Here is an 11,287-nt window from a genome sequence, read left to right on the forward strand (position 1 = left end):
AAACATCGGGTTACTAAGCGCGGCCCTGCGCTTAGTAACCCGATGTTTACCCTGGTTACGAGTGAAGACATCGCTGGATCGGCGTCACACACGCCGATTCAGCGATGTCAGTGGGTGATCCAGCGACGAAATAAAGTTCTGGCCTTCTAGCTCCGACCAGCGATGTCACAGCAGGATCCAGATCGCTGCTGCGTGTGACACACAAGGATATCACTATCCAGGACGATGCAACGTCACGGATCGCTATCTTTGTAATGTTGTTCAGTGTGAAGGTACCTTAACCTGTGTCTCTGCTTATACTCAGAGGCGACTAATAGGTTTGGTCCTGTTGAAATTTGACCTTCGGTTCCTTTCCCGACATAAAAAAGTTTGGTTATCCAAGTGTATTGCTAATTTAAGGCACTTGATCTTTAATTAAAATATTTTCGAGAAGGCTTTGTGCATATTTCAGCACAGCATCCCAGTCACTATTTGTCTCAATGTTTTAAAACATTACCGTCCATTGAAGGCAGTGAAGTAGAAGGCACCCTACAATAAGAGCTTGCGAGATTCCACACACCAACTATGGGATGTTGGGAGCAACTCCAAACTACAGCAGCCCCGAGGAGATGGGAAGAGCAGTGCTGGGAAGAAGACAGCTCACTACCACGCTGAGCACAACACTATTGTGCTAGGCAACCCCAAGGCACAACACAATACGGTATATACGTAAGTGCACTACCCTCTAACATAAGGCCATGTATGAATGCAGAAGCTAGATATTCACCCAAGGCCACGTGCCAAGCAGAAAAGGCTCACTGTGCACAGACTACGTGTAGCAAGACAGATGGCAGAAACTTCTGGGAATCCATTACTAATGTGCAGCTATGAGCTTTTCTTTCCCTCAGGGTACGCTTGTTCACCAAATCATTCACAAGCTAAAATACACTGACGCAAAACTGTGCTACTAAACCTTGGCGTCCTCATCAGACTATACTATGAGAACGGAGAATTGAAAAAAAATAGGTGAGTGCTGGGGGCTTTTCTTTTTATTATTTATTTTAACACACACAAACACACACTCCCAGATAAGCTGAGCTGCTGGCACCTAGCTGGGATGAGCCAGGCTGGCACCCAGTCTACAATATTATCTACACATATTGGCAGCTGCATTGTATAATCATGCAGTGCAGATGGCATGGGGCAACACGGCATATCGCCACAGACAAAATGTAGCTGTCCTAAGGGGACAACATGTGCCCACCTTTCCCCAAAATAGTGTGGAAACAGCTTAGAGGGGTTTCCCACTACTACGACTTAGGGTAGGTCATCAATATCAGATTTGTGCCCGCAAATTGCCAACTGACACCTCCTGGGTGTGCACAGACTGCCAGCCAACAAGGAAGTAAGTCGCGGTCACAGAGGTCATGACTGGGCCAATGGGGGTAACGGGCCCGCCAGCGGTAGCACAAATTTCATCAATTGGGTTCGTGTGTGGCAATACACGCTGCCGGACAATCAGAGGTCAGCAGCTGACGTCGGCATGAATGTGACGGTGAGCACATGGCTGTGACGTCATGCACTTCCATCACTTGCATGCTGAAGTCGGCTGCCGGCTTCATAAGAGAACACCACACGGCGGGGTGAGGGGGAAGAAAGATGCATCAGCACTAAACAGTCTAAGTTGATGCAGAGAGAAAAATAAAAGCATAAATTAAATTTATGGGATCAAATGACTAAAAATTGGCATGAACATATACTGTATATTCACTCCTTTTGCTATCAAGCCCCTAAAAATTTCTGGTGCAAGCAACTACCTTCATAAGTCATATGCTTAGTGACAGGAAGTCTCCCTGCATGCCATCAAAGTGTCACTTGGTCTATGAGTATATACACACCTTTTCTGAAAGGCCACAACACCATTAAGCAAGAAGCACCACTAACCAAACAGCATCATAAAGACTAATGAGGTCTCCAAACAAGTCAGGGACAAAGTTGTTGATAAGTACAAGTCAGTGTTGGGTTATAAAAAGAAAATCCCAATCTCTGATCCGTCAGAGCACCATCACATATGTTATCATCAAATGGAAAGAACATGGTACACAACAAACCTGCCAAGAGAAGGCCGCCCACCAAACCACTCAGCCAGGGCAAGGATGGCATTAATCAGAGAGGGAGAACAGAGATAAAAGGTAAACCTGAAGGAGCTGTAGTGTTCCCAAGCAGAGACTGGTGTATCTGTCCATATGACCACAATATGCCTTTACGGAAAAGTGGGCAGAAAACGGTAATTAATCTTACCGATAATTGTATTTCCAGGAATCCATCCTGACAGCACCATGGAGGACGTCCTTCTTATACACAGTGGGACAGGAAACACGAGACTTTAAAAGGACCCTCCCCCTTCCACCCTTCATTGATTTTCCAAAGTAACACATCTGGATGGATGCAAACAGAAAATTTATTTTGAACATAAGATTAATACAAATGTTACTTCACATAAGTATAACACGTATTTGTATTAGGGAGGGAACTATCCGTGCTGTCAGGATGGATTCCTGGAAATACAATTATCGGTAAGATTAATTACAGTTTTCCAGGTCACCACCTGACAGCACCATGGAGAAGTACCAAAGGACACTTCCTGGTTCTAGGGTGGGAGTACCGCATGAAGCACCTTCCTGCCAAAAGCTAACTGGGAAGAGACTACATCTAATTTGTAGTGTTTTGAAAAGGTGCTAATGTTAGACCAAGATGCCGCTTTACAAATCTGATCTATTGAGGCCCCCCTTTTTCAGCCCTCCCCCCCTTTTTCAGCCCAAGACGCGGCCATAGCCCTGGATGAATGAGCTTTAAGGCTGTCAGGAGGAACTTTTCCCCGCGCCTGATAGGCCATGGTAATAGTGGATCTAATCCACCTGGCAATAGTGGATTTTGATGCCTTTTTACCCCTATTAGGACCCCCGTACAGGATGAAGAGATTACTATCCTTTCTCCAGGCCCTAGTCATATCCAAGTATTTCAACACCGTCTCCCTAACATCTAAGTTATGAAAGAAAGCTTCTTTTTGATTTTTAGGAAACTGGCAAAAAGACGGAAGAACGACCTCTTGGTTAATATTTGACACTGAGGCTACCTTGGGAAGAAACCCTGGGTCAAGCCTCAAAACCAACCTATCATCAAATATCTGCAGATAAGGGTTCTGGATGGATAGGGCCTGAAGTTCCCCCAATCTTTTGGCTGATGTAATGGCCACTAAAAATACTGATTTTAGGGAAAGATTAGCGATATTTATATCCTTCTCTATATCAAAGGGCTCTTCGCATAATACATTAAGGACTAAATTAAGGTCCCAGGGAGGGACAGACTTCCTGATTAGAGGTTTGAGCCTCGAGACCGCTCTAGAGAACCGAGCGATCCAAGGGTGGGCGGCAAGGGAAGAGTCATAAAATACACTGAGGGCTGCAATTTGAACCCTCAAAGTACTCGGTTTGAGCCCCTTCTTGAATCCCTGTTGTAAGAAATCAAGAATCCTGGGTATGTTAGGATGATCAACATCGACTGTTGTGTCTCCACAAAAACTGCAGAATTTCTTCCAGGTTCTAAGGTATATTGCTGAGGTCACTGGTTTCCTACTTGCTTGTAGAATAGAAATCACTCCTTCTGAAAGGCCTCTTGCCCTCAGGATCTGCCGTTCAGGATCCAAGCTGTTAACCGCAGCTTCTCTGGGTTCTGATGGAAGATCGGACCCTGAGAAAGTAAGTCCCCCCTGACTGGAAGATGGTAAGGACTGTCCACTGCCAGCTTCTTTAGAAGGGGGAACCAGCTCCTTCCGGCCCAGAAAGGGACCACCAGGATCACCTGAGCTCTGTCCTCGCAAATTTTTCTGAGTACCCTTGGTACTAATGCCAGAGGGGGAAAGGCGTATAGCAGACCCGAGCTCCATGACTGAGAAAGGGCATCTACCCCTGCTGGATTTTCCTGAGGATTTAGTGAGAAGAAGGTTCTTATTTTTTCTGGTTGCGAAAAGATCCACGGTCGGGGTTCCCCAGCGCTGACATAGGGTATCGAAAATTCTGCTGTTCAGTTCCCACTCTATGGGTGATAGCTTTTCTCTGCTCAGGAAATCCGCAACCTGGTTCCTTGAGCCTTCTAAGTGGACTGCTGAAATTGAAAGTACCGATCTTTCTGCCCATTCGAAGATCTGATCCGCCAGATGTTGTAGCTTTGGATGTCTCGGGCCCCCTTGATGGCGAAGGAAAGCTACCGCCGTCGTGTTGTCCGATAGGATCTTTAGATGTCTGTTCCTTAATAGGGTCCGGGCTGAACACAGAACCTTCCAAACCGCCTGTAGCTCTCTGTGGTTTGAGGAATTGTTGCTCTCTTCCGAATTCCATTGTCCCTGGTAGTATCTTCCGAGAACTGGCCGCCCCAACCTTGTTGACTCGCGTCCGTTGTTACCGTGACGGCCGGGGTCTGGATCCATGGGACCCCCACCTGAAGGTTCTCTGACACCGTCCACCATCGCAGGGATTTCTTGACTCGATAGGATAGGACAAACTGTCTGTCCAACGAAGACTGTCTTCTGTCCCATGTTGTTAGAACCGCTCTTTGTAGTTGACGGGAATGGAATTGGCTCCAGCTGACGCATGGGATACAGGCTGTCATTAGGCCTAGGATCTTCATTGCATCTCTTATCGTCACCCGAGTTCTTGCAAACTGTCGAACCTTCTCTATCAGGTCTGACCGTCTTCTGTCTGGAAGAAAAGACTTCCTGATGTTCGAGTCTAGTATTACACCCAGAAACTGTCTCCTTGATCTTGGGGTTAAGTGTGATTTCTTCCAGTTCAACACCCAACCTAGATTCTGCAGTGTGGAGATCACCAATCGAGAGTCGATCCTCAGTTGGGACTCTGAGTCTGCCACTAACAGGAAATCGTCTAGATATGGTACTATAATGATGTCTCGCTTCCTTAGGTAAGACACGATCTCTATGATGAGTTTTGTGAAAACTCTCGGAGCCGATGCCAGTCCAAATGGAAGGCAACGGAATTGATAATGGAGGACTGAACCCTCTTTCTCTATCGCGAATCTTAGGTACTTTTGATGTTGTGAAGAAATTGGAACGTGGTAATACGCACTTTTTAGATCCAAAGTGCACATTACCACGTCCTTCCCTAATAGGGGAATTGTGGAGCGAATGGACTCCATCTTGAATTTCTTGTACGACAACCATCTGTTTAGCGGCCTGAGATTTATGATGGTTCGGGATTCTCCTGACGGTTTTATTATAGAGAAAAGACCTGAGTAGTGACCTGTTCCCATTTGGTGAGGAGGTACGGGAGTTATTGCCTCCATCCGGAGGAGATCCTGAATGTCTGACCACATTGGTGAGAATGAAGAGAGACGGGCGTTGGAAATGAAAAATCTCTCTGGGGGACGAGATGCAAACTCTATCCTGTACCCCTGAGATATAACCTGAAGGACCCAAGGATTTGAGGTAATTTTTTTCCACTCCTCCAGGTAATTCAACAACCGACCCCCTATCCTGGTGGCGTCATTTCCTTCGGAACTCAGACCTGGGGTTTGAGGGACCTGGATCTCTATTTCGGTTCCTATTTTCTCCCCCTTTCTGATAACTCCATCTCCCCTGTTTACCTTTACCCCTATAGTCTGATCTCTGACTGTAATAGGGTCTACGAAAGGGCTGGAATTTTTTCTTTTTCTCTTCTGGAAACCCCCTCTTTTCATCAGAAGCTTTCTCCAGAATGTCATCTAATACAGGCCCAAAAACACGGCCACCTGAAAAGGGAATGGAACATAGTTTGTTCTTAGAAGGAACATCCCCCGGCCAGCTTTTTAACAAAATGGCCCTACGGGCTGCATTAGATAGCGATTGCCCCCTGGCTGTGAACCTGACAGATTCTGCCGTAGCATCTGCAAGGAAACCTGTGGCTAGTTTAAGTAAAGGGACAGCATTGATGATAGTTTCCCTAGAAGTCTTGGCTGACAATTGATCCTTTAAATAGTCAACCCACAGATGCATGGCTCTCGCCACAGAAGTCGCCGCAATATTTGTGCGGATCACAGTGGCCGAACTTTCCCAAGCTTTCTTAAGGAGGCCATCTGCCTTTCTGTCCATGGGCTCCTTTAAATTCGAGGAGTCCTCGAACGGAATGGCAGTTCTCTTGGACACTTTCGCTAGTGGGATGTCAATTTTTGGTATATCTTCCCAGTCTTTGACCTCCTCAAGGTCAAAGAGAAGACGGAGTCTAAAGTCTCTCGGGATCGATATCCTCTTCTCTGCCTCCTCCCACTCTTCCAAAATCATTGAGCTGCGGGAAGAGGTGAAGAAGGGGTCAGTAGCTGCAATCTCTGAGCAAAAGCCGAGACTGAACTCGGACTCACCGAATGTGGGCATTAACTGGAAAGACTTTTGAAGTCTGCGAACGCAGCCCCCCGAACATCTCATCTTGTACGGAGAGAGAGGTAGAAGGTTCTTCAACCTGCATAGTTTGCCTGACCGCACCCAGCAGTTCATCAATATCGTTGGAAGAGAATAAATACTTTTTCCCCTTCTGAGGAGGGTCTCTACATACTTCCTCCTCTTCCTCTATATCAGATTCTGATGGACTGTCCTCAGACGATGAATCTGACTCTCTCTGCCTCTTCCTAGACCTGGGAGGCTCCTGGAACTCAGGCTGGATCGGCTGGGAGGCGGATATGTTAGATATAGAAGCCTGCACTTCTTCTCTAACCATAGCTCTCATGCTTGTTAATAGAGAGGCCTGTTCCTCTCCTACAATACGAACGGTGCAGGACTCGCACAGAGGCTTCTGCCATGAGGCAACAAGTTTTGTAGCACATATTGGACATCTCTTAGTTCTGCCCGTCTTCTTATCCCCAGATGATGGACGCCCCTGGAACAGACAAAGGGACCACTACTAGTACCTTTAATGGGCCTATAAGGAGCGCACCTCTAAACGGGACTCACATGCGTCAGGGAATCCTGTTTCCCCGGGGCTTCTACGCTGACAGCCGGTATAGCACCTGGGTCCATTACAGCTGCGGTGCCTAGCGCTATCTAGCCACTTACCTTAAATCCTTTTGCTTGTGTCCCAGTCCTCCTACAGGAGCGAAGAGGAAGACCGCCCCCTTGCTGCCGCCCTGACCCGGAAGTGATGCGGCAGCGGTGAACCGGAAGTTCAAAGCCCATTTACCGCCGAGGAACACATGGAGTCCAGCGTTCTCTCCAGCATTCTGCCGAACCTGCCTCTCCTTGCCGGACTATCTGCGAAGGGATCACCCTGCAGAGACCATGCGCAGGTATGCTTGGGGTAGTCATCCAAGGTCGAGAGCCCCCCCCAGGGGGGGAAGCGACCTCCTCGCCAGGAGCAGCGCTGCACTGGCGTCGCTGAGGGACCCGCTTAATTGGGTGTCGGCGATACAGAGATTCGGCCCATGGGAAGGAAGAGGCTGAGCCCCCCCGATCCGCACGCTCTGTAGGGACAGCGATCTCTCGTCGTTCCTATCCACAGTGGGACAGGAAAAACACTGAAGGGTGGAAGGGGGAGGGTCCTTTTAAACTCTCGTGTTTCCTGTCCCACTGTGTATAAGAAGGACGTCCTCCATGGTGCTGTCAGGTGGTGACCTGGAAAAAAGCTTTTACTTACACAATAATTGTAAGGCTCGGTTTCAGTTTGCCAACAGACATATTATGGAGGGTGCTGTGGTCAGACGAGAGCAAAATTTAACTTTTTGGCCACCAAGACAAATGCTATGTCTGGCGCCTAACCAACACTGCTCATCACCCGAAGAACACCATCCCCTGTGTCAGGGGCTGTGAACTCAGTAAGCCAAACCTCCGACCCCACAGCACTGCCTCACTACTGAGCCTGTACATAAAGTGCAGTAGATTCATTTCCACTCCGACCCCACAGCCCTGCCTCACTACTGAGCCTGTACATAAAGTGCAGCACAGATTCATCTCCACTCCGACCCCACAGCACTGCCTCACTACTGAGCATGTACATAAAGTGCAGCACAGATTCATCTCCACTCCGACCCCACAGCACTGCCTCACTACTGAGCCTGTACATAAAGTGCAGCACAGATTCATCTCCACTCTGACCCCACAGCACTGCCTCACTACTGAGCCTGTACATAAAGAGCAGAATAGATTCATCTCCACTCCGACCCCACAGCACTGCCTCACTACTGAGCATGTACATAAAGTGCAGCACAGATTCATCTCCACTCCGACCCCACAGCACTGCCTCACTACTGAGCATGTACATAAAGAGCAGAATAGATTCATCTCCACTCCGACCCCACAGCACTGCCTCACTACTGAGCATGTACATAAAGTGCAGCACAGATTCATCTCCACTCCGACCCCACAGCACTGCCTCACTACTGAGCATGTACATAAAGTGCAGCACAGATTCATCTCCACTCTGACCCCACAGCACTGCCTCACTACTGAGCCTGTACATAAAGTGCAGCAGATTCATCTCCACTCCGACCCCACAGCACTGCCTCACTACTGAGCCTGTACATAAAGTGCAGCAGATTCATCTCCACTCCGACCCCACAGCACTGCCTCACTACTGAGCCTGTACATAAAGTGCAGCAGATTCATCTCCACTCTGACTCCACAGCACTGCCTCACTACTGAGCATGTACATAAAGTGTAACACAGATTCATCTCCACTCTGACCCCACAGCACTGCCTCACTACTGAGCCTGTACATAAAGTGCAGCACAGATTCATCTCCACTCCGACCCCACAGCCCTGCCTCACTACTGAGCCTGTACATAAAGTGCAGCACAGATTCATCTCCACTCCGACCCCACAGCCCTGCCTCACTACTGAGCCTGTACATAAAGTGCAGCAGATTCATCTCCACTCCGACCCCACAGCACTGCCTCACTACTGAGCCTGTACATAAAGTGCAGCACAGATTCATCTCCACTCCGACCCCACAGCACTGCCTCACTACTGAGCATGTACATAAAGTGCAGAACAGATTCATCTCCACTCCGACCCCACAGCCCTGCCTCACTACTGAGCCTGTACATAAAGTGCAGCACAGATTCATCTCCACTCCGACCCCACAGCACTGCCTCACTACTGAGCCTGTACATAAAGTGCAGCAGATTCATCTCCACTCCGACCCTACAGCACTGCCTCACTACTGAGCCTGTACATAAAGTGCAGCACAGATTCATCTCCACTCCGACCCCACAGCCCTGCCTCACTACTGAGCCTGTACATAAAGTGCAGCACAGATTCATCTCCACTCCGACCCCACAGCCCTGCCTCACTACTGAGCCTGTACATAAAGTGCAGCAGATTCATCTCCACTCCGACCCCACAGCACTGCCTCACTACTGAGCCTGTACATAAAGTGCAGCACAGATTCATCTCCACTCCGACCCCACAGCACTGCCTCACTACTGAGCATGTACATAAAGTGCAGAACAGATTCATCTCCACTCCGACCCCACAGCCCTGCCTCACTACTGAGCCTGTACATAAAGTGCAACACAGATTCATCTCCACTCCGACCCCACAGCACTGCCTCACTACTGAGCATGTACATAAAGTGCAGAACAGATTCATCTCCACTCCGACCCCACAGCCCTGCCTCACTACTGAGCCTGTACATAAAGTGCAGCACAGATTCATCTCCACTCCGACCCCACAGCCCTGCCTCACTACTGAGCCTGTACATAAAGTGCAGCAGATTCATCTCCACTCAGACCCCACAGCAGGTCCCCGGTGACCCGTGGCTTCCCACAGACACTTCCCTCCCCCCTCTCCCCCCCGGGGACCCCCGGCTTCCCACAGACACCTCCCCCGGGGACCCCCGGCTTCCCACAGACACCTCCCCCGGGGACCCCCGGCTTCCCACAGACACCTCCCCCGGGGACCCCCGGCTTCCCACAGACACCTCCCCCGGGGACCCCCGACTTCCCACAGACACCTCCCCTTCGGGGACCCGCGTTGCCACCAGTGATGGACACAGTGATTCCACACAAGATAACGGAGTGCAGCCACACGAGCAGGACGCAGCACCTGCACACCCTGAAGCACAGCGCATACATGCACAGAACTACATGTCCTAGAGGGAGGAGGCTGCAGAGCCCGACATGACCGAGCCAGTCTCCCCCGGCTCCACCCCGGCATCTCACCTCTCTTCAGCTCGCTCACCGCCCGTTTTACCAGGCCGGGTCCCCGACACATCTCCCCACACAACACCAGACAAGAGCAGCACGGATGCCCGGGACCCGCCCGAGGAGCCGCCATCTTGCATGTGACATCAACACGCAAACCCAGACGACGAGGAATGAAGTCAGCGGCTGCCGGAGACCGGAACACGCCCACTGAGGCCTCGGATCCGCCCACTGAGGCCCAGGCTCCGCCCCTTGCGCGCTCACACGCGGCACTCAGCTGCTCGGTCTGGCCCCTCAGGGCGGTCCCACAGCACACGGTCTGGCAGCCCGTCCCTGCTGATGTGGTTGCTGAGGCTGCTGTCTGCGGCTTCACACACGGGCTGTGTACAGCTCATGACACGAGTTCGGTGTCAGGGCCAGGAGCCTGTGCACATGTGCGGATAGTGCGGCATGTTACCACACTGTACGTGTGACCGCACATACACGGTGGACTGGCGCTCGTGGAACCCGCTAGTTACATAAGGATTCGGTGTATCCCATTGCGACCTGCAGGTCCGCAGTAAAAATGTTACGTTCAAAACACCTGTTTTTCAGCTTGTTTTGTGGTGTTCTTCACACTTTTTTCAGCTTTTTTTTTGGAGTGAGGATGTTTGTTTTGTCTACAGTATGTTTAACCCCTTCATGACCCAGCCTCTTTTGACCTTAAAGACCTTGCCGTTTTTTGCAATTCTGACCAGTGTCCCTTTATGAGGTAATAACTCAGGAACGCTTCAACGGATCCTAGCGGTTCTGAGATTGTTTTTTCGTGACATATTGGGCTTCATGTTAGTGGTAAATTTAGGTCAATAAATTCTGTGTTTGTGATAAAAACGGAAATTTGGCGAAAATTTTGAAAATTTTGCAATTTTCACATTTTGAATTTTTATTCTGTTAAACCAGAGAGATATGTGACACAAAATAGTTAATAAATAACATTTCCCACATGTCTACTTTACATCAGCACAATTTTGGAAACAAAATTTTTTTTTGCTAGGAAGTTATAAGGGTTAAAATTTGACCAGCGATTTCTCATTTTTACAACGAAATTTACAAAACCATTTTTTTTAGGGACCACCTCACATTTGAAGTC

At 49.2% G+C, this 11,287-nt stretch overlaps 1 protein-coding gene across 2 annotated transcripts in view; it reads right to left on the bottom strand.

Annotated features, from left to right (window-relative positions):
* Window positions 1-10,385, bottom strand: part of MAP1S (microtubule associated protein 1S) — a 110,172-nt gene extending 99,787 nt beyond the window's left edge. Inside the window, exon 1 of one of the 2 annotated variants that reach the window (XM_069739267.1) lies at window positions 10,177-10,385. In XM_069739267.1, coding sequence (XP_069595368.1) covers window positions 10,177-10,291 — 115 coding nt within the window. In that variant the 5' untranslated portion in view covers window positions 10,292-10,385. The remainder of the gene's footprint in view (window positions 1-10,176) is intronic. The other variant, XM_069739276.1, reaches the window with a different exon arrangement.
* Between the last annotated feature and the right edge of the window lie 902 nt (window positions 10,386-11,287).

Source organism: Ranitomeya imitator, chromosome 1, assembly GCF_032444005.1.
Source record: "Ranitomeya imitator isolate aRanImi1 chromosome 1, aRanImi1.pri, whole genome shotgun sequence".
Lineage (NCBI taxonomy): Eukaryota > Metazoa > Chordata > Amphibia > Anura > Dendrobatidae > Ranitomeya > Ranitomeya imitator.